The following is a 24,140-nucleotide window of genomic DNA, read 5'->3' as shown; positions in this document are numbered from 1 at the left end:
TTGGGCGCTGCTATTCTGTCAACAGCAATCCACGGTGCTGTGAGATCTTCACAGTTTTAGCAGCCAGTGAATCTCCGACAGGGCTGTTTTGACATTTTATACACAGGGCTGTATGTCATGTACCCGAGAGAGCATCCCGAGCCAATGGAGGCCTCATTTCGTCTTCTGTCTTCGTACAGGAAGAGTGGTACCCACTGAGAACAGTTATTGCAAGCAGCATCATCTACTGGTGGAGTTAATTGACCTCTAATTTAACAAGTAGCCATCTTTATTCTTAAGTCATGGCAGAGTCTCAGTTCAGCAACTAAAGGGAAAGGCAGCTGCTAGAAACAAAGGTTACAAATCACAGAGCTCACAAGTCAACATAAACGCAAGGAACAGGTCCTCACAGAAGTACCAAGGTAGTATGGTGAGACTTCTTTAAGGGAATCCAACTTCATGAAGATCTCAAGCCATTCATTTTAGACATTGACTTATTCATCACTTATTTACCTTAATATGCATTTTATTCCTTGCAACTTACATCTAGACATTTTTAGTCTTGTTTGTGAAGTGTTGTGCATCCCTTTGTATTTTTGAAGGCAGCAGGAGCTGAGGGGCTCAGTGCCCTCCAAACACAGCCTCCAAAGCTGTCATCCTATTTTAGTTGCCAGCTGTTAGTGATGTACCCACAGGACAGCATACTTCTCTGGGGATGCTGCCTGCTAGTGCCCTTTGTCCTTTAAATGGCTAAACCTGGGACCTGTATTATCACATTGGGAGTGTTTCTGAGTGTGGCCAGAACACCAGGATTTGGTTTCCAATCTGCGCTTTGGGCTCTCCTGGTTATATTTAATTCACAAGAAGATGGGTTTCCAGTGCGCCATTTCAGAGAGTTTCGGGTGGCCTGTGTGTCTTCAGAACTTGGCAGTGGGGCAGGGAGAGACTTTGACCTCAGGTTGCTTCAGGTTTGCACTGTTGGTCTTGAAAACTGGCTTCTACGTCCAGTTCTGCAACTGCTCTGCAGTACAACTTCAGGAAAACCATTTCCCCCGTGACCATGTGCCAGCGCTTCTGTAATAACTGTGCAGCAGCGTCACCACCTCTGACCTCTGCTAGTGAGAGTCCTAGCAGAGGCTGTGCTGTGCTCAGCAGACATTTTTTTCTTAGTCTGTGCAAAATTAGTTTAGGAATATAGTTCTGTTCGTAATAAACAGTCACTATCAAAATAAATAGTGGACATAGCTGGCTGGAGCCCTTGTTGACAGTCTGAGTGAGAGCAAAGTTTGTATGAGCATGGAGACCAAACTTCCCACAGTTCTCCCAGGGCAAGAGACTCTCCTTAATCAGGCTGGGGCGGTGTGGGGAAGCGGGGCACGTGCAGCTGGGGATCTGCCCCGGGCAAGGCACATGGAAGGGTTTGACCATCACCCGTCCAGTGAAAACAAAAAGTAAACCCTTGAAACTGAAATTCTTCCTCAAGGGACTGGAATTGGTTCCAGTTGCACCACAGTAAAGCAAGAGAGACCCTGAGGAGCAACATTTGAAAAAATGTTAAGCTGGCAAAGCTCAGTCTCTGGTTCGTATCTTTGCCCTGTTTAAAAATGAACAAACAAAAAAATAAACTTGTCCAGGGGGTGGAGGCTGGGGGCAGAAAAGCCCTTCAGTTGAGGCCCTTCAGGTTAAGAGGAAGCCAGGGCTGTGGATGGAAATCACTATGACAGTTTGTTGCCTTTCCTCCGACTTTTCATGTTGAGATCCCTGCCTCATTGCCAGGATTGTCTGGGAGCCTGTTCTCTGGCCAAGGGAGGTGTTAGCCCCACAGTAGGAGCCCATGCTAGATGAGTCTCAGCACCATGGCCACCTGCCCACACCGTCACCTCCTGCCCATGGTCTGAGAAGAGAATAGAGGTACTGCGGGAGGGATGAGCAGCGTCACCCTGGGCAGGGTTAGCTCTAGAAACCCCTTATTTTGTCCTTCCCTCTCCTTCCTTCCCAACTTAGATTCCCTTGTATTCATTTGATATGATGGGATGCCTTCTCTCCCCCTTGTAGCTTATAATAGGTATTTTCTGTGCCCTTAAACTAATTAGCTTCCAGTGATGATGAACAACAGCTAGAACAAACAGCTGGTGGTGAAGGATGTGTAGCGTACACAGTGTATGCATATAGGGCACTTCTTTCTGCTGTAGCATCTCGGTGCCTTTATGATGATGTGAATCTCTACAGCTGGGGCATATCTGTTGTGCTGATATTTTGGTGGTCTTGTAACATATGGAGGAAATACAGAAAGACATTTCTCTCTTTGACTGAACTTAAAATTTCTCTGAAGTACCTTTGGACATTAGCTGCTTTTTTACAGACTTCTCTATGCGGTCACAGTGTGACCCCTATCCAGGACAGCATCTGCAACAGTGCGTTAACCTCTCAGCAGCTGAGTGAAGCAGGGACAGTTGTGGAGCTGGGGCTTTGCTCAGGAAGTCCTTGGCAGAGCTGGGAGCTGATGGCAGGCTGCTTCCCTAACCACAAGCCCACACTTCCTCTCCAGCGTGGGGAGAAGCTAGTTTGAACTTGGCATGCTGGAAATATCCTCAGTGCACAGCATCCTTCCCTCTGAGGCCAAGAACTGTAAGCAGGCTTGGTGTTCCCATGAATCTAAGATAGGTCAGGGCTCATGTACCTCATTCATTTTTTGGTACTGTTTTGTGTTTTATAAGGCTCGTGAGAAACTGGTCCTCAGGAAAGTGCTTTGCATTTTGCCTTGCATTTTGGGGGGAGGAAAAGTACCAAGCGTTTCAGAAAATCCAGGCTATTGAGTGATTAACCTTGAACTGTATCAAAATGCTCCAAGTAAAGCTTCTCAGGTTCAGTCCCCCTCCCCCGGCCCTCATCAAGAATTCATTGAAGCCATGACAGAACTCTCCATTACAGTTAGTCTTTTATCCATTTCAGCTTTCTTGATTAGGTTATCTTGAATCATTAGGGGGTTTATTTATTTTAATAGACACTTATTGGATTCATGGAAAGAGAGTTTGGCGACTAAGGAACAAGAGCTGAATATCATCTGGCTCATTTCACACTGCAGAGAGTCCCAAACTGAGCAGAGGGAAGAGAGGCTGAGGAAGTTTGTCCAGAGGACTCCTGTGATCCCACGTAGAAAGGGAGCTTTCTCTGGGGAACGCAGCATTTCTTTGTTAGTCTTTCAAGACTTGCATCAATCATTGCTGCTTTTTTTTCCTTTTGTCACATACGTTGACATTTTCTGCACTGATGATGTGGGTGAGGAAATGGCCTTTTACATTTATTTTTGAGATTTATTCCTGAATCACTTTTACTAAAAACTCTTCATTTGCCTACTCGTGCTTTCACTGGAGACCCTAGAAAATGTCAGCACAGAAAATTAACTGTATTATTATTATTATTATTATTATTAATTTCAATGTAAGTGCAGGGAAGCACAAGGTCAGTTTAATTGCAGTTTTATCCAGGCTCGAAGTGCCTTGCGGTCCAGCCTGAGCAGAAAGCCTGCCTGTGACTAAGTCACCGTGGACAGCCAACTGCCGCCTCCTGCGGTGACTTTCAGTAGAGATGCTGCTCGAAGTGTAAGCATTGGCCTGTAGCCCCAGCCTAACTGAGCCTGAACTCTTCCCACATGCCTTCTTGTCCTTAATCAGAAATTTGGTCCTTGGCTGACTGCAAGTCAGCAGATCTGCAGGAAGCAGGTTTGGGGGTCAGGATATTTGTGCACAGCTTCATTGAGCACTGGAAAACCTGACCTTATTGTAGGCTGGTACCTCTGGCTGGTGGAGCAGCCTCCCTTGCTCCAGGGTAGGTCTAGCAAAAGTGAAAGGGTCAAGCTGCTAAAAAGGGCTCAGGGATAAGTGACAGAGAATATGGCTCGTGATTGCTGCACCAGCTAACTGTCCCTCAAGGGGGTTTGAGTGCGCCAAGGCTAATGCTTTGGTGTAGTAAGCACGCTGTTTCTTTAACAGCATAAAAGCACAATGGGAATGGCTGGCTTCCTGCAGATTTTTGTTGTTGTTTGCTTAGCTATGTGGAAATGTATTTGATTAGGAGACAGAGAGAGAGGTTAAAAATAGGACATTAATATGATATTATTTGTTTTATCAAATAAAATGCTTAGAAAATGTTTATCTTGTCTCATGAGAACAACAAAAATAGAGGCCAGCACTTTGCTGCAGCTCTCTTTAATGAGCTAAATTGGGCTGCATTCTTGATGCCTCTAGAAGTTTTGGGGTGAAATGAAGGAAGTTCTGAGCAGAATTCCTTGTAACCACAAGCACTGGGTGTGCCTGACTGTAGAGCCAAAAGCATCCTTTAATTGTGCTGTTTTTCCTCCTCTTATTTTTAATGGAAGACATTCCCATTTGAGAGCCTTAGGAGCTGACATTAAGGGCCGGATTCTGCCACCCATATTGACACTGGCACGTATCAAACTCTCCTGGTAACTCTGTGGCAGTCAAGGGGGCTGTTTGTGTAGTGGCGCAAGACTTAGGATGTGCAGGGGAGGCAGGATCAGAAACACGGCGTATAATGGATCTGGGGAAGGATGTGTTATTTGTTAGATTTTCAGAATATCTTCACAGAAGTTGGATTTACTTGTAATGCAGCGAGCTCAGATGTTGTGGATGAGTGGGGGAAAAGGTGGTGAGATAGCGTCTCCTCCTTCACTTTTCCTTCTTCATGCCAATAAATGTAGCTATAGATGAAAATTCACTGTGAATGGCTGTAGCTCCAAGAATTTCTGTATGTTAGCATTTCTTAAATGAAATAATTCTCCTGGAAAGCTCTGTGTAACATACACAGACCCAAAGAAATAAATAAAAGAAAATAAAAAAAATTGCAACCAAAAAACCCCAAGTTGAGATTTTTAACAGAAAAAGGAGATTTTGTGTATTAATAATTCATGAGTTCTCATTGAACATGCACGAAGAAACGGTGCTATTCAATAGAGAATACTGTCATCTGTCACTGTTTTATTTGACATTTACACTTTTTTTTTTTTTTTTTGCCTGGTACTGCAAAACTTTCTTGGATGGCGTGCTAAGATTATTTAAATAAATAATTAAAAAAATCTGATGCAGACTTTTCATCTGTGCATGGGGAAGGCAGTTACTTGCAATCATGAAGAATGTGTGAGTAAGCTGCAGCACTGTGTTTTCTCACGTATTAGGCAAAGCTATCACCTAATAAGCAGCCCTATAGATGGATAGATAGGGTCTTGAATGGTTGGGCGAGAGAATGAATGCTTGAATAAATAAAGGGAAGGATAGGAAAAGAGCAATGAAAGGACAGCTTTGGTGCAGATAAGTGTACACATGCACACAGTGGGTACACGTGTGTATGTGTGGGGGTGAGCGAATAATGACTGTTGTGAAGAAAGCTGCCACAAATACATTGCCGTTGCCGATGCAAAAATAAATATTTATAAATGGCACTGGGGGAGATCGAGTCCCGCACAATGTGAGAGAAGACAGGGCATTTAGCACAATGGCAATTCAGAGTTAGGCGCACCTTGCAATTTCTTGCTAATATTAGGCTCATGAAAATCTTTCTGCTCTGTAGGTTAGTTATTATTTATAAAAATCACAGAACCAGCTGATACATTCATAAGCTAATTATTGTAGCAGCTGGGTACACATGGTGCAATATGTCTGAGGCTGTGAAGTATCACAGATTTCTTGGGGCCTGCTGTGGTGGGGGTGTGCTGTTGAAGGCTAGATCCCTTAATCTGATCAGCCAAGCAAATACTTTGTGGGGAAACTGGATTAATATCTCTCTAAATACCACGGATGTGCTTCACCTTCAGAACCAGGCTCCTTTAAACGTGCCATTAGCTTATCTCCTTTGGGGAATGGAGAAGTTCTCAGGTGTCCTCAGGATGGCGGGGCCTTTGCCGGGTGCCTCCCTTTGCCAGAAATTAATTTGGTTTGCTCGTGTCTGCACACATGGTCACACTGCAGTCTAATCTTTTCCCTAATAGCTCCAAGGTCAGGACCTCGCATGTTGCCAGGCAAATTGAGCGCTATCCTTCTTAAAGACTAATGGCAGTGAGTGCCTAGTCCATAATGAGGCCTGTAGTGTTGCTCTAAGTGATTGTAATGAGTTCTGATTATAACGGGACAGATAAATCAAAATGCAGCAGTTGCCATCGGGCTAGCCGGTCCAACTCCGGGAAGGGGAGGTGGCCCCGCTGGGTCGTCCCTGGGCTCCGCAGCCCTCAGGAGAGCCCCAGGAGCCGTCCTTCCCCGGGCCTGCCCCGCTCGGGGTTCCGGCTCCACCAGGTGCAGGGTTTTGTGTGTATTTTCTGCTAAACGATTGGTCTTTATGCTGCAGCATCCCTCGGGAGATGTTAAACATACCTGCTTGAAACATTTGAAAGAGTTCAGTTGGAGACTTAATCAGATCACTGAAAACAGGGAGAAACGGGAGCTTATTTTTTCCACAGATGGTTTACTTTCCGTTTCAAAAATTATTTCCTTTGTATGGAGGAACCCCTGAGAAAACACTGTGGAGCTGGGAGATTTTCTTCCTCTCTTTTCTCTGTAAGAGTGAAAGTTTGGGGGGATTTCTGAGCGCAGGAAAGGGAAAGAGGAGAACTGAGGGCAAGGGATGTGGCCAAACCACATTAAAATGCAGACATCACCTGGCTGAGAGATTACCCAAATACCAGTCAAAACACTTGGAAAATATAATACAGATTTTTTTTTCCCCCTAAGTAAATGATTAGATATCTTGTTTTCATCCTTGCCTGCTCCCCCCCCCCCCCCAACCCTCCTAGTTTATTGCAAGAAAAGATCAGGTCTGCACAAATGTGGCCTCTCACTTGTAAAAACAAGGCAGTGTTGTGTTACAGATTAGTTTATAAATCCCTGGTGGCTTCACAGTTCAGTGCCTACAGCTGCTGCAGATGGGCCTGGGTTTTTGTCTCTTCACTGTGCTGCAGCCGGCAGTTGAAGGAGAAAATGGAATGATCAGGTTATTAACATGTAGGCCGTGAGGAAGAGGCTGCACAATGAGAACAGCTGGTGTTGCTGTCTTGGCTGATGCAGCGGAGATAATCAAATCTTGCCTTTTTTGGGGGGGTGAAGGCAGAAGACACAGTGGAGAATAAGACAAACAACGGCTTATGATATTATATACGGGGTTTAGAGTGCACGGTAGAAGTTGTCAATGGCTTACAAGTTGTTACACAAAAAAGCAATACCAAAAAACCCCCACGTGGGCTGGTAATGAACCTGGCTGTTCAGCTTGCTCTAGTCGCTGTTTGGAAAAACACAGTTTTGGCTACTTCTTGTACCGAACGTTTTTAACATTGATCAAGCTATCTTTTAGGTATTGTAAGGTGCCTGTCAAAACGGTGTCAAAATGCTGAGTTGTAGCTCGAAAATGATGGGTTATAAAGCTACTAGGTAAAATATTTTGACAGGAGTCAGTAAGGCGCGTTGACAGCATCCTCAGCATTATCTTCTCATATCCTGTCATTTGCATTGCATCTCCGGCGCGCAGGCACAGGAGGGGAGTTGCTGTCCCCAGCCCCAAGTGGGGCCGGCTGCTGGCTGGCTGTGTCCTCCCACCCCGAGCAGGTGCAGCAACAGCCACCGTCCCTGGTTAACCTGCTGGGGACACCGGGTCGCTGCCACACGCGCTCAGCACGCACGGGGCTGTCCTCGCCTTAACAGCTCTTGCCATTGTGCCCTCTGGTTGGCTTTGTGTTTTAGGCTGGCTTCCTCTCTCTTCACGAAGCCCTGGCGCTTCCTCCTCCCGGGGACTGAGCTCTCAGCCCTGTGGAGAGGTCCTACAGGATTTCATACAGTGGTAGCTTTTTGAAGGCATCTCAAACTAAACTTAATATAGCAGGAATAAAATCTGCTATTACTGTGATCTGTAGTTGGGTTTAGAATTACCTCCACCTAGTATCTTGATCTCTGTAATAACTTCTGCAGGACCCTGTTTGCTGCTTTCGTGCTAAATACTAGGGGATTCCCTTTCTTTGCGGTTGCATCTTCTAAGTGGCCATTTGATTATTTAAAGCTGTCAATTTTAGTGGTGTTCAGAGCTGGGGGAGTCAATGCAACATAGTGACAGCACACCAAAGGTCTTTACTTGATAGTATCTTCTTTTAAACGTTTTCAGTAGTAGTTGAATTTCTGGTCCTGCAGCTGCAACTCTTAGCATGAGGGTTGTTAGCAAGTCTCAGGGGTTATGTCTCCTTTTCTCTTGCTCGGATGAAGAAATAAAGGGGCTGTGAAATGGAAGTGGAGATGCACCTTTATTTCAACTCTGGTTTTCTATAGGAAAAATATTTTTATCTGAGCATTTTAAACATGGTATGATTATGACCGGGGGCAAGTGGCTGTGCTTTCTGGTTCCTTTTAAGCACTGCTGGATGCATCTGTTTCTCCAACTTGCAGGAAATATTATATATCAAGAATTTGTTGAGACCAAAGGGCAGCTGAGGGTAGGGGGTGTTCTGCGTGAGATGAGACTAGCGAAACTGGCAGCACGGAGCTTTAAGTCTAGCTGACCTTCCACTCACATCTGGTTCCTCGGTGCTCAGTGAATTAACCGTGCTGACCCTACCATTGCAGGGCTGGCTGTGTGAGCTGCTTCGCTGGAAAGAAAACCCAAGTCCGGAAAACCGCACCCTTTGGGAGAACCTCTGCACCATTCGCCGTTTCCTGAACCTTCCCCAGCATGAGAGGGATGTGATCTACGAGGAGGAGTCCAGACATCACCACAGTGAGCGTATGCAGCATGTTGTCCAGCTCACTCCTGAGCCCGTGCAGGTCAGAGTGCTAATTTCCTTCTCAGGGTGGCTGCGGGGTGGGGCGATGGACAGCTGTCAGAGGTAGAGAGAAGCAACTGGTTCCAGCTTCCTTCTGCTTTGCAGGTTGAGACACACCAGCTTTCATCTGTTTGTAGGGCCCCATGTAAGGCACAGCTCACAAGTTCAGAGTTCACTGTGTGTATGTTGCAGCATGTGTGTGAGTGTGTGCATCTTTGTGTTGGTGGTTGAAGAGAAGGGATGTGATAATCCATGCCACCGATAACAGCAAGGTCAGTAGTAGTGATATTATGGAGCTCCCTTGGTGTCAGTAGCTGTGTTGTGGCTGAAACACAATTTAGCTGTCTAAAGCTGCCGACATTTAGAGGAGTACAAATGTGTTCCTCAGCAACAGCAAGAAGTGTGCGGTTATTTAGGAAGCAAAACAGAAGTGGGGACTTGGTCACTCACTCCTTCTTACAGAACCTGAGCACCCCTGATACGCACTCTCAAACAGTGGCCAACAGGCAACTGCAGCCGTACATTTGCTTTCATTCAAAGGAGCCAGCTAACACTTCAGGAAAAGTAGGAGGGTAGGAGAGGAAGTTTGTCCATGCATGGGTGACACAGGGATTTTGAAGAGTGTAACATGGAGAGGTGTTTTTTATATATTCACTGAAAATTAAAAGTACTTTTAAAATGACCATGATGAGTATTTTGTGGGGAACAGGCCTTCATTTCACAGCCTCCTCAGGATTGTTTTGCTGCTCTCTACAACCCTTGTGACTAGGATGAATTTTTGGTTTGTGCACCTTTATTCTATCTTTGTCTCAGGTCTTAACAGAATAAGAAATAAATAGATACAAATATGTGTAGGGAAAATGAAGTGAAAATACTACAAGATTTTTCATCTTTGCAGTTGCAGCTTCAGTCAGAAGAGAAAATCAGGCTTCTGTGTATTCCTAATAACTAGTGATGCATATCACAGACCCAGACATCTGCTGATGGTCGAGACAGGCTCAGGAGATGTTTTTTTAATCTAAAAAGCTGAGGTGATGCCTTCCACAGCAGACCATCGTTTTGGATTGCCACTGGCGCTCAGTGCCATTCACCTGATCCCGTTGCGTGACCACTCTCAGAGAGTCATCCATACTGCGTTTCTCTGATAATCTCACAGTTCCTCCTCCCACCTTTGCTCTCCCTGTTGTCGTTTGATGGCGGCTTGCACTGCTTTGCTACTCTTGCTGTGAACCTTGGCATTCAGCCCCTATTCTTTGTCGCCGCTCTTGTTCTGCTGCTGCTAGCACTGCTGCCAACTATCTAGTCTCCTTTTTCCAAAGGCAGGAGGTTTTTCTGTCTTGTAGTCCTGCCCCTTCTGAAACACGTTGGTCTCACCCAGATTAATTATTGCCTAGTTCAGTCTCCTTTCTCTCTTCTGCTACCGACTTCCTCCTTGCTTTCCATTTGGTCTTTGCCTGGAAGAAAAAATGGGGTTTCCTGGGGTTTGGGTTCTCAGAGCTTTTATAGGGGAAGTGCTCCAAGTAATTAATGTTGCAAGTTTTGTCTTCCACGTTCCCAAAAGTTTGTGGGATCTTGGAGGCAAGGAGCCACAAAAGGGTAAAGGGCCAAGCTAACATGTGGGAAGATGACTAGACCTGCGTAGATTTGAACACATTCACCCAGTTCTGGTGCCCACAGCCAGTAGGACTATCCTCTAAGGGACAGTTTGAAGAAAAAGTTTCCCTGAGCTCTTGTGGGTGACCTTGATGATTAGCCTACTTTCCAAAGCCTTCTGCACATCACTTTTCTGCATCGTGCAGGGTGGCTCTTGTGAGTAACACGTTACACTGCATTGGAATGTGATGCATTTGTATTTGTCAGCAAGTTACAAAGCCATGGATTAATTATTTATTACAGTCAAAATATGAAAAATGAAGAAAAATAAATGGAACCAGCTGGCAGCTACATACAGCAAAACTCTGGAGACCCGGGTATATAGTTGATACAGTAGGCTTGTGTTTTGGGGGTGCTGCATTTTAAAGCTATGTTTGCCCATCCAAAAACCCCAGTAGGTTTCTGAGTGGCACGCTACCAGTGCAAGACACAGGAGGCTTGCTGTCCACCTGCTCCCTACCGTCAAAAGATACCCTGCACCAAGCAAATTTTGCGTAGTTTTTAGTCTCTGGGACTTGAATTGTTTCAAGCAACAAGGTTTGTTTTTTGGCTTTGCTGCAAGGGTCACTATCAGGTAATTAGCCATGAAGAATCAATGACAGCAGCCAGAGACGTAAAGCTGAGATCCTCACACTTGCAGTCATTGGAGATTTTGTGACACTTTACATAAGGGTAGGGGTCTTGGGCTCCGCTCCTGGCTGAACTCCAGGCCAAGTAATTACATTCTGCCTATCTGAAATTCCCCCTGTAGTGTCAAGTGGGAAAGCAACTCTCATTTCCTCCTCAAAGCGGTGGCGGGTGCAGAATGTCTGCCACGGTGCCTGGCTGCATTTTAGCGGGGGATGGAAACATCCAAGAGCTGCAGTCACCACCTACTTTGCTTTGCAGGCTTTGCTAGTGAATAGTGCACTGTAAGTCGAGCCCTTTCCTGCAGCCTTGATGTCAAGATGACAGTCCTTTGAAGGAGATATAAGTAGCAGCGCTGTGAATAACAGCAGGTGCAGTACTGTAACACCGAAGCAGGCAGGAGGCTCTCACCTCTGCTCTCTCTCTCTCCGCCCACCCCATCTTTCTCTCTGCTCTGATGAATTTGACATGTGTACGGTAACTTGTGTCTGATGCTTGAGTCTCCTGCTCGTCCAGCTGTGAGACTGGGAGAGCCTGAAAACAGGCTGCCCCATGCTGCTGCCAGAGCTCCCTGCCACCACGATCGAGCCCTCTCTGGGCTGGGGACACCCCTCTGTCAGACTGAAGGACTTGGAAGAAAATCCTGGCTGTCATCACAAGAGGCATGACCAGGCAAAAGATAACGGATAGATAAATTTCAGCCTTTTCCCCAGTATGGCTTCTTGGAAATGGCAAAGATTTCATTGTGATGGGTTTTGTGTAGTTCACTTGCCGATTACAGGGTTGGGCACACCTTCGGTGAGGGAATCACCCCAAGGCCAGGTATGGTTTCTGTCCTCTACCGGCAGGGTGGGCTCAGCGGGGCAGTTGTTGTAGTGCTGTAGAAGATCAGCTGGACACAACTTGGCTCTTGATGTTTAAGGGATTGCTGTTTCTTTTGTGGCAGGTTCTTACCCTCTGTTCAGTGTACTAACCTATACCTCACTGTTTAGCTTTACGTTCAGGGCTTTAAAAAGAAACATTTTCATTTTTTCTCTCTTCCGTTAGATTTTTCCCATCAGCCATATATTAATCCATTTAATCAAATATTTTCCTGTTTCTGAAATGAAAAATGTCTATAGTGGAGGCTCAGTGCTCAAGAAATTCCTCCCCGCACACTTGATTTATTTGTTATTGTGCTGAGGAGTCATAAAATGTGAGCCCTGTGGAGCTCTGTGACATGGCTGTGTTCTTTGGCAGCTTCGGGTATGACCATATGGACGTGCCGGAGTGTGGATTTTCCTTCACATGCTAGTTGCGGAGCATCCATGCTATACCTACATGTTGCTGTGCATGCAGGCTGAGCTTGCCACAGCCTCTTGCTTGTTTTTTAAGGAAATTCAGATGTGCGTTAAGTGGGTCTTTCTCCTTCCCGTTCTGCACAATGCGATGTAATCACCAAGTGCTGCTGTAGGACTAAGGAGAAGACCTGTGACGACGTTGCTAGCTGGGTACCACAAGGATGCCACCTTCAATTTACGGAGTGCCTGAGCCACAGGTTCCTGGAGGGTGGGAGGGTATGCCAGAAGGCATTATTATATTTTTGCCCCGTTCTCATCCTCTTCCACCACCATCAGATGTGGGATCCTGTCTGGACCTTTGACCTGGCCTGGCCTGGCTGTCGCGTAGATCTCTTGGACAGAGTGCATGCAAAGTAGTCACTTTGCAGCAAGCAGTCCTCTGCCTCTGTGTTTAGCTTCCTGCTCTGCAGAGGTGAGGGTGCCCTCTCTTACTTTCCATCCCTCGCTAAATCCCACCATTCCTGGGCTGTTTGCTGGCATTGGACCTTTCTGGAGTGTTAATGCTGAGAAGTGCTTACAGCCGCTTCCCATTGCCAACCAGGGATGTGGTGTTTGTTACAGACATGCTGGGACACAGTAAATCTAATTTCTCTCCCTTCTCCCACTGTTCGTCTGCTGTGTCCAAGGTGACCACTCCAGAGAATAATCATCTTGCCTGGCACTTTAATATAGTGCTAATTCATTGTTAATTGCTGGGGCAGAGAAACCTGACTCATTTGGGAAAACGATGAATCAAGCTGTTGTCTCTGGAGTGTTGGGGTGGATAAGCCGGTTCTCTGGAGTAATGAGCCACCACTGCAGCAAAGTACCTGCTATTCAGAGAGCAGGGAAACCTTGCCTTTCATTTTCTGCATAAGCTGACAGGTAGATCTGCTGAAGCTGGTAGGTGCATATTGATTTAAGAGCAGTCAAATGTTGACTTTAAAGAAACAGGAATGGTTTTCACATGCTTTCTGATACACTTACTTTTGTCACTGGCGTCCCTCCACCCTTTTTTTCTCTGAAGCTTTGATTTAGACAAATCTGGCAATTTATAATAGTTCAGATCATAAATCATGGAGGAACATTAGTAAATAAAAGAAGGCATAGCAGAAAGCTGTAGGAAAGCTCTTTTGTATTGTGTGTTCACTGCAAACTTTGTGGTCTCTCTTTAAATATGCGGAAAATAACATACCACAGAAGTAAATGAAATACTAATTTTGTCATTTTGTGAGGGGTGGAAGGGAACAAATATTTTAGAAATGACAATGAAATACAAAACAGCAGAACATGGAACCCTCGTAAAAATGGGTCAAGGCAAGTGGCGATGGCAATCCAATGAAACTAATTTCATATTCTCTTTCTAGAAGTAATAAAGAGGGGAATGAGCACCACAGTAGTGCTTCCTAATGAAATATCTGATTCTAAACATTGTCTTAGGGTTCATGGGTCACACAATGCATAGCATGCTGATGGAAAAAACAGTGAGACTTAAAATTTCTTTTCTTAAAAAATAATATTAATTAATAATACTTAGGCAATCATAGATGATGAGTGAAGCAAAACTGTGTTATTCCATAGGGGAACATGGTGTGCTTAACGATCTACAGGATGATGTGCACAGTGCGTTTTTGCCACGTTTGTGTGGGTTACAGCAGGGGGTTTTGCATACTGGAAATCAGGACTGAGTTGTCTGGGAGACTTGGACAAAAACTACTTTCCCAAACCATGCTAGCTCTCTGACTTTGGTGCTTACTGTTTTATCTAGACAAATTTTTTTGTGGGGACACTGTGCCCTGTGATTCATTCTTAGTGGCTGCACCCTGATAGTTTGGGGTTTTGATCATTTCTCTGCACCCAAAAGACAGACCATAGATGGATACCCACTGCTTTTTGATTCCCCCAGATCCTTATTCCATGGCTGGATGTGATGTCTGCTCAGACAGGGGTGGTCAAGACCAGTGCAACAACTTGTACTCAACAAGGCCAAATGGACTTTCAGAGCTACTTGTATTGCAGGTTTATTCATTCCACTCAAAAAGCTCGGAGCTTTGGTTTGGGTGGGTTGCAGCTGGAGTATTTATTTTGTCTTTGATTTAGAACTACAGGAGGAAATGCATGTCAGAACAAGATCTGTGAATTTTGTGAGTGGACAATATCTGTCTTCCTCAGTTGTTACATTATCTGGAGTTCTCCCCTATCAAAATTAGACAATAACAGTAAATTTCAGTATCTCCTTTCAATCTAAACCATTCAAAAAACACTGAAAAAAAATCTCAAACTATGTAACTTCTGTTTCTGTGCAGTATTAAAGCTGAAGGCAATATATATTGCAAATGCCACTTTGCATTTATCGTGTGTCTGCTCTTGGGTGGGGGTAAGGGGCTCTCTTTCTTCGAAGAAAGCAGTACATGCAAAACTCTCAGAAGGCTTCCACTTCTGAACTGCTTTCTCATACTGCTCCAGTACCCATGCCTTGCAGCCAGACACGCTGCGTTTTGGAACAAAAGCTGTGGCTGTGGGTTCTGGTTTGCTGTCCTTTTGGTGCACTCCACTTTCCTGACGGGCCACAGTAGCTCAGGAGCCTTGCACGAGGTTTGGCAAAGGCAACAGGAGTACATATCAGACAATGAACCCCTTACATTCGACTCTGAGGTGTCCGATAGAGCTTCTTGTGATTGATAGTTATCACAATTGCAGTGGAAAGCCGCTGAGCTTTGACTGCTATAGCCAAACCTGCCTACTGCGCCTTGTCAGCTGTTTCTGTTTAGTGTGGATATCTAATGTGGCTGAAAAGCGCTGCTGATTTTTATTAACTTTAAGCCTGTGATTCCCCTTGAAATGATAGCAGGGAGTGTACTTGCAATTAAAGCAAAACTGCTTCTGTTCTGAAATTAGTTTAGGTTTAGTACTATTCCATTTAACCCTAGAAATGGGAGATCAAGTAAAGTGGATTGTTTGGGGTTTTTCTGAGGTGGCAAGTTTAATCTCATCAAAGTAGTACATCCTTTCTGTATTTGTTCAGACTCCTGGCACCATGAGGCCACCTCAGTGCCACCTGCTCCCGGACAGCTTTCATTTGGTCCAGGATCAACTGAGGACAGGGCAGGAATGAGGTGGGACTTTTAAGTGAGGCAGGCCCGAGAGCACGGCTGGTGTTTTTCTTCACCATCTTCTTACAACAAAGACAACTGTGAGGGTACTGACACCGCGGCAGAGGTAGAGGCAGTCCCTGGAGCCAAGGACATGCGTGCTGTCATGCAGGACATGCTGCCCCATTTGAGGCAGAGGCAGTTCTGCCCAGACGGCGGCTTGTGTGAGGCTGCCCAGAGCAGCTCTGCTCGGGCTGCCCTGGCTCCCGCAGCAGGGATGCTCCAGGCAGAAACTTCACTTAAAATCTGAACATGCAGATTTAGCACTGCGGAGACTTGGCAGTAATCAGCAGGGTGGTGGTTTGCGTTGATGTTGCTCTGACAGGTCATCTTTTTAGCAAATGACATCACTGTAGCTGTGGCCCCTGTCATCTCACCCTTTTGCCTTTCACACACAATTTGACCAGATTTAGCCCTCATTTCTTACAGTCCTGGCCCTCTCGTAAATGTTAAGCTGCCAGCGTTGTAAAGAGTCATAGTAGGTTGAGGATGAGCAAACATCTAGAGCGAGATTACTAAATAAAGTTCTTTAAATTCACATAACCTTTGAAGCTTGCTGGCTGGCAGCAGCCCAATCTTGAAGGCTGCAAAGCCACTAGATGAGCCTCTCTTCCATTTACATTTGGAAATTTTTGTGGTTAAAAATATTGCTCTTTTTAATTTCGTTTTAATGCTCCCTGAATAATCCCTGCCCCTCACACTTGTACATAAATGATAATACCAGGCTTTAGAGATGCATAAATGTTTATCGGCTGCAGGCCGTATGCAACATTTTATTCTGGGGCTCCTTACAGAAATCTTACGATAAAGTTAGAGCCCTGGATCATCACAGCTGGCCTTTCTGTGCAGATAAGCAATTGTAAAAATTGGGAGGGAAACAAGATTGTATTGTGCTACCAGAGCACATTGCACTGCTTGTCCCCCAAAGATCACTGAGAGCGAGTGAGCTGTTCTTCCTCCCGTGTTGCACAGCATCCCCCAAGGAAATGCAGCTTCTGGGCAGTGCTGGGAGTTAGGCTATGACAGAGCAGGACATAGATGCTCAGTCTCCTTGCCCCAGGCCAGTCTTTTTGGAAATTCATTGGTGTGGACTTTTCTAGACCGTAGTATGTGCAGGGATATGTTTTTTTCAGGGTTAGTAGGCTGTGTATGTTGTTCCATGTTTGTATGGACTTTTACAAGAATTGCAGATAAAACAGGAAACGTTTTTGTGTGTATGCACTATTCTCACACATCAAGTATCCAGAAGTACAGTAGCACATATTTTTTCTCACAGTCATCTATGCTTACAGTGTTTCAAAGAATATTCCAAAATATCTTGGCACAGACAAAGCGAAGCTGTTTGCAAGATCCCTAGCTGTGGAACAACAAAGGCTACATTCTCAGCACACATCACACATGACTTCTATTAAAGTCTTAAACAAAAATCAGATAATGTATTTAGATCTAACTTTGCCATTTATGATGCTACTCACATTGTGAAAGGAAGTAGGTATCCTCTTGTGACTCCTTTCCAATGTCTTTTCCCTCAGTTCTACTCACTTCTTCATGTTTCAGATTAGAAGGTAAAAATCTTATACTTAAGTACAAATAAATACATTTTAAACCCAGTAATTTGGGACTAACTCACATCGTGGTGCCTAACTTAAAAGGGACTTGGTGCTCAGAAACCGAGGAATACAAGCACTTATAAGGTGCCTCTGGTGGAGCATTCAGAAGTTTGAAACATCTAAAATCATTATTAACCTCTTACCATTACATATGGCAAAAAGGATGTGGTAAGTCACAGAATGTATCCTGGATATTACAGACACAGCCATCTCATTAACTTTGTGTCAAAAAACATTCTTTGGTTTCCAGTTTGGACTATATTTAGTTTATGCTGTTTGTACCATCATAGTACAAAATAATGTTGACACCCTTGAACTTTCTAGTTGCTTTTTCTCAAATTTATGGTTTGGATCTCTACATTATGCTCTTATTAGGCCATGCCCATTTGATGTGCTGCACTTGAATCCAAGGCATGGTGGCAGGGAGGATTGTGAAGAGCCCCCTTCCACAACTCCCATCACGTGGGTGTTGAGGAAGGCGAGCACGTTCTGCAAAAAGGCTTAATGCAGACCCATAGTTGTTAGGGGATTTTATGAGAGTTGTGTGGCTGTCTCTTGGTTAGGTCTGGAAAACCTTGGTCTTCTCAGTCTTGCTTGCAAAAAGCTTGGCAACCTAGCTTTCTTTTTACTTCTTGGGATTTTGGTAATTTTTAGATTTGAAACGTGCAGACTATCACAGAAGTCCCTTGTGCTACTGCTGGATACAACAAGGAGTTGTATCCTGCCCCTGAGGACTAAGAGTTGGCTCCTCTTTCCGTGCTGTGTTGAGGGAAGCTGCAGTAGCACCTGTGAATCCATCTAGTTGTAGCAGAAAGAAAGAGACACACTAAAATTCCAGGACTCAACAAGCCCCATAAAAAGATCTGTCTGGACAGCACTTTACTAGTTAAGTGCTAAGTTATTATTATTATTTATTATTTATTTCCTCTTCTATTTTTCTTCTTACTGAACAAGCAGGAAATACCTTTGTTCTTTCATTTTAGAAGTGAAACAAATGTATTCCCTGCAGCATTTAAAATTTTAATAATCCATAATAAATAAAATCATATCTAATAACATAACTGCTTTCAGTTGGCAACGCGATCTCCTAGATGCATTGCAATGGCAGAAACATAAATAGTTGCAGCCTCTGAAAGCCTACTTCCTATTTGCTAAATATACTTGGCTTGCTTTAAATTCCTTTGTGTGCAGTCATTAATACAATCCTCTTTGACAGCATTTAATTAAAGTGCTTTTCTCTATTAAATTCATTAAAACTTTTTTTTTATATACAACTGTTTCCCAGACACTGAATGTTAAGGACCTGTAGGCCTCTCTTTAAATAACTTCTCTCTCCTTGTTGTAAATTGTTAATTAAATTTAACTTAGACTGTTTAAAGATGGCTTGGAAAAGAAAGCCAGATTTCAGGATATGGTCTCAATCATGTCTCATTTTTTTTAACACAATTTTTTCCATGTAGTTATAGACTGTGTGTTATATTGTTTATGAATGTTGCTGTACTTTCAGCTGGAACCAAGCAAAGAAATACCCCAAGAAGCTTATTTCCATCTCACTTCAAAATTTTCCATCTTTTTAGTGCAGTTTCTTAGCCTAAGAGTATTTGCATGGGGGAGTAAGGAGGGAGGAGCTGTTTAGTATTAATAGATTATTGACAGTTTAATGTCTTGGCACCTAGACAGCCCATAAGGTATAATAAACAGGAAGCTGTCTGATGTGAGCGCAGTCAATAGCGTATTCAATCAGAACCTTTCAGTTAATTGCTGGTTGACCTCAGAGATTTCTTTTAAGTGAAACTGTCCTTCACTCAGATCTCATCTGGGTTTCAGGGTTTAATTTGAGAATCCCCTTTCACGTGGTAGCTTGTGCATACGTTCCCGGTCGGATTTTTTGCTTTGCTCCCATGCACAGCATTGCAAGAGCCAGGCTCTGCCCGGAGCTTTGCAAAACAAGTAGACTTGCACTGCGTGTCTGAGGGCTGCGACCGTGGACAGGGATACGCCGTGGAGCTGGCCTGCCGGTGGGCACTGACACCACTGTTAAAGCAGGCAGGGTTGTCAGCTGGTGTCAGGGCTATTTTCAAAGCAGCTGAGCTGTTTTCCAGAGTGTTCTGGATACAGTTAGGCACGGCTTTGATGCCTGGGCAGGCACCGCGGCATTGACGAGACCTGGCCCGGCCTCTGCTGATGAGATGTGCCGCAGCCGGACGTGGCTGCCCGGCAGAGGGGTCAGCGTGGTGGCGTTCACCCCACCCGCGGGCACAGATTCCCCTGCTCGCCCGCGCAAGTGCAAACCAAGGCTCGTTTGTATTCAGTTTCCCTAATTTCTGTACTTAGCCATTCTAATTTTTTCAGACTGCGTATCTTGATGAGATCTAGATAAGCTACAAAGGCAAGCAGGCAGGAAACTACACGGGCAGTCCCTGACCCTGACTAACTGGAAACCATCTGCTTATTTGGGAAGGGAACCTCCAGTGAAATCTCTTCTAGCAAGTCTGCCGCGTCTGGGTTTTTCTTCCTTTCCCTCCAACTGTTGACTTTGAGTGTGTGTGTTTTCCTTAAGCAAGATCAGGGAGGGTCAGCTGTGGCAGCCCTCGTTTGCAGCAGGCGGGTCTGCATTTCCCAATGGCAGCGAGTACTGTCCTGTGAAGGAGATGCTTCTGTACCAGGGCGAGTTTAATTTACATTTCATTCAGTCAGGAGACATTTTTTTGTCTCTAGAACTTGCAGTTATTGTGTCTTTTAGCCACTTATCATGCATTCAGACTGTGGTTTGCTGAAAGGAGTATTATTACTTTTAATCTCTAATTTTTCCCTGGTTTTGATTCATTTCTGTGGTTGTCTTTGTCCCTCTGCGTCAAACTGCTTATGGCTTTTTAATGGCCTGATTAGCACCGGGGAAGCATTGCTGTCTTGGAGTAATGTTATTCCTGGTGTTCCCTTGTTTAAATGAGATCAAGAGTAAGAATGCTGCGTTGCTGTGTTTGGGATCCATTGAAGTCCAGTCCAGAGCCCTGACTGAAGCAGGTTGTAAATTTTGGGGGGTCATGCATGTTGGAAAGGTGACGGGGAATAGTTTTGAGATGATGCCTCCTTTCTGGGAAGACTCAAGGATAAGAGAGGCTTGGAGTCCTTCTTTCTGGAGAGAATGGAACAAAACCATGGCAAGATGGAACAGAACCAAGGAATAAATCCCGGGGTACATGTGTGCCCCTGGGGCCATCAGCTGTAACATGCAGGCTTCACTCCCAGGTGTCTCTGGCCAGAATATATTCGAAAGTACTTTCTGGTTTTATCAAACTTACTGGCCAAGCTGTTAATCAGTATTACATAGACCAAAGGACTCCCAGATGCAATAAAAATCATAAGCTTTATTGGATTTTGAGATAGGAAAGATTCACGTCCAGCTCCTTTTATAAACTGCATTACATTTCATTCTTTCAGAGCTCCCATCAATACAACTCTTTGTAAATATGACAGTGAAGGAGGTAAGTGGGTAGATAGATGGCTATGAGCTTCTGTTCCTTGGGTGGTACAGCCTAGAGCTATAGAAGTGCTTGAGCTGAGTTTAAGGGGTTGCTGACATTTCTGAAATACTGAAAGAAAAAAACTATAGTGGTGCTTTTTAAATTATTATTTTCAGTTAAAATTGGAAAAAAAAAAGTTTGCGGCAGTTTAGAGCAACATAATGCTTTAAAGGAAAATAGGAAGAATTAGAAGAGCAAAAGTTGTTCTGAATAAAAGCAACCAGAATATGCTGTTTCATGAAAAATGCCTAAACAACTGCTTGAACTTTTTCAGAATATCCACGCCCCCCTGCCGCTGCCCCAGGCAAACAGCTTGGCAAAGTAGACTTTATTTAGGCAATACTTTGATGTCACTCCGTCAACATTTTTGACTGAAGGAAAGATTTTTGACTGAAAAATGCCACACAATTCTAATCTTAATGAAGCAAAGAACGGTGTTTTGCATTTCTAGCAAAAGCCTGGGGCTCCTTGCACACAGATCTACAGCAGCTGCAGGCTTGTGTTAAGTGTGAGCTTACCCCTGCGATAATGCGTGTGTAGCCAGCCACAGGCTAAGCGGTCCACAGAGCTCCCCACAGCAGCAAAGCCAGGGATGGATCCCAGGGCCGTAACGGTGTCATCCTCTGCCTTGTCCTAATACTGCCTCGCCGATCATATATTAAACCATTTTTTTAAAAATGAACAAAATACCTTTTTTTCCCCCAGCTGCATATTTTCTAGTACTGTCAATATAAACTGGAGGTGCTGTTTACTTTCTGTAAAGCCTTTTTCTTCCAGCATCCAGAATGTGTAAAACAGGTACAGGTCAGAGTAGTGAGACACAGAGAGCAGTAACACCAGCATAGCTGTCTCAGTCTTCCGGATGTGCCCACCTTTTCCAGAGTATAATCGGGAAGACAAAGGATTTTAGATCTAATTGTCTGAGGCCTCCTGTCCTCAGTGCCCTAATCTGTGCGGGAGACTGTACTTTGGTCATTTGATTTTTATTTACCCAGTTTCAAGCTAAGGGTATAATAAAGCTCATTATGCCAGTTGCGTGTGTGGTAATGCTGGATATTTTGATTTTACCATGGTAGTTGATTATAATGCACTTTTTAAGACTTGCTGTATAAAAAAGGAATATTTATACTTTTATGTGTTTGATTCACACAGTATAGTTTGCTCCAGTCCTGTTATTAAGTGCATTGGTGGTTACGTCTAGAAAGCAAAAAACATGCTGAGTAGTGTTTTATCAGCACAAATCTACTATTTTCACTAACCATAACAGTCAGGTTCTCCTGACTTCTAACTGCCCCCATTGTAAAAATCAGCAGTACAGTTGGGTATTCCTGGAACCCCAAATAGCCATCTGTAAGGACCTAAAACAGTTCGATGGGACAAATAATTACCCCCCCACCCCCCAGCAGAAGCCAGTGTCTAATCCAAACGTACCCTTCCTGAAATAATGCAATGCCTACTCCTGATCTGAGTAACTGGAAAACAACATGATTATAGTGGCGCCATTCGTGCCACCATAGTTAGGGGTTTAGAGCTTGACCTTAAGCATGGCTCTAGGTTGGGGCTTGTCAGGGAAGATCTTGCTCACACTCCCCACAAATACTCTTCTGATTTTTGAAAGAAAAGGAGAACATGTGTAGCGTTAACTAAACAAGAAAGTGTAGAGGATACCAGAAGTATTTTGTCTGCAGAAAAGCAAACCAAAAAGCCTTTTGTTGCTTCCTTGGTTCCTGTGGCATTCTGCCAGCTCCTCATTAGGATTAGCAGGGTTGGGATGGGGAAACTCAGAACTGATCCGAAATCTTTGACAGACCCTCCCTCCAGCCACAACCAAGCTCAGGCTCTATTTGGAAACTGCCAAGCAGGGCTCTGCACGCCATAGCACCCTGGAGAGCCTTGCTAGGGCTGCAGGAGAAAGCACGAAGAGGCCAGTCGGAGGCCCACAAAGCTCATGGTCTCGTTTTGAAGAAGGTAAGTGTTAACTGGAAGGTTTTGTGGCCCTCAATGTGTGCACAGATGCTGAAAGTCCCACTTGAGTGGGACTCCAGTTAGCATCACCATGCAGAAGGGCAGGGTGAGCCTTTACAGGGCTGTTTCTTTTTCCCTTGTGGGGAGGGCTGCCTTGCTACCTGTCGTGGTTTAACCCCAGCCGGCAACTAAGCCCCACACAGCCGCTCGCTCACTTCCCCCCGGTGGGACGGGGGAGAGAATCAGAAGAGTAAAAGTGAGACAACTCATGGGTTGGGATAAAGACAGTTTAATAGGTAAAGCAAAAGCTGCGCACGCAAGCGAAGCAAAACAAGGAGTTCATTCACCACTTCCCATGGGCAGGCAGGTGTTCAGCCATCTCCAGGAAAGCAGGGCTTCATCACATGTTAATGGTTACTTGGGAAGACAAATGCCATCACTCCAAACGTCCCCCCCTTCCTTCCTCTTCTCCCAGCTTTATACGCTGAGCATGATGCCGTATGGTCTGGGATATCCCTCTGGTCAGCTGGGGTCAGCTGTCCCAGCCATGTCCCCTCCCAACTTCTCGTGTCCCCCCGGCCTACTCGCTGGTGGGGTGGGGTGAGAAGCAGAAAAGGCCTTGACTCTGTGTGAGCACTGCTCAGCAGTAACTAAAACATCCCTGTGTTATCAACACTGTTTTCAGCACAAATCCAAAACACAGCCCCAGACTAGCTACTATGAAGAAAATTAACTCTACCCCAGCCAAAACCAGCACACTACCACAGGTAACAGGCAGGAGAGGCTTGCATGGCTTCTTCGAGGCCAGCAGAGTCCTGCCTGCCTGCCGGGGGATGCAGCAAGCCAGCCCCCATGCCAGCTGTGCTGGCCATGCCCCATCCCCAGACAATGGAGCCATCCATCACCGATGCCTTCAGGAGAGAGTCTGCAGCGGCGTTGTGCAACGCTTCCTGGCTGCATTGGCCTCTCTGTCACCAGCACCCTGGTTTGTGCCAGCAGAAGCCGGAATGAATCTGGCCTCTTGCGTATTTATACAGTAGGTACGTGCCGGCTCCACCTGCGGGCTGAAGAGTAGTTGTTGACAACCCTCGCAGGCTGCAGCTAGGTATTTGAGAAAGGGATATCCACTGCTGGCCACAGTTACGATGCAGTAAACCTAAGAATCTGGCTCAAACCAGCCAAAGATGGGAAGTTCAGAGCTAATCCACTAACGTTCATCAGCATGAGCTCATTTATGCTGCCCCATAAAATCAGCCAGTTCTCAGGCACTTGCACAGCAATGAAAGTTGTGCCTGTGCTTTTGTGGGAAGAGTTGAGTTAGCATTCAAGGGAGAGCAGTTACCCCAGGAAACACCGGGACACTGCTCTGCATTGTCAGAGTTTTGTGATTTATTTTTTTAACATTATACAGACAAAATAGTGGCTATTGTGTAGGCACGTGCTGTCTATTAACAGAGATCAGGAAAGGGAAATAAACCACGCATTACTGAAGAATAAGATCA

General features: G+C 44.9%; 1 protein-coding gene across 2 annotated transcripts in view; it reads left to right on the top strand.

The window, feature by feature from the left end:
* The window catches only part of SATB2 (SATB homeobox 2), a 137,880-nt gene that overhangs the window by 102,696 nt on the left and 11,044 nt on the right, over positions 1 to 24,140 (top strand). For both annotated transcript variants that reach the window (XM_052793306.1, XM_052793305.1), the window contains exon 10: positions 8,592 to 8,789. In XM_052793306.1, coding sequence (XP_052649266.1) covers positions 8,592 to 8,789 — 198 coding nt within the window. The remainder of the gene's footprint in view (positions 1 to 8,591; positions 8,790 to 24,140) is intronic.

The sequence above is a fragment of the Harpia harpyja genome, chromosome 7 (assembly GCF_026419915.1).
Source record: "Harpia harpyja isolate bHarHar1 chromosome 7, bHarHar1 primary haplotype, whole genome shotgun sequence".
Lineage (NCBI taxonomy): Eukaryota > Metazoa > Chordata > Aves > Accipitriformes > Accipitridae > Harpia > Harpia harpyja.
This window is presented reverse-complemented; position numbering and strand designations above follow the sequence as displayed.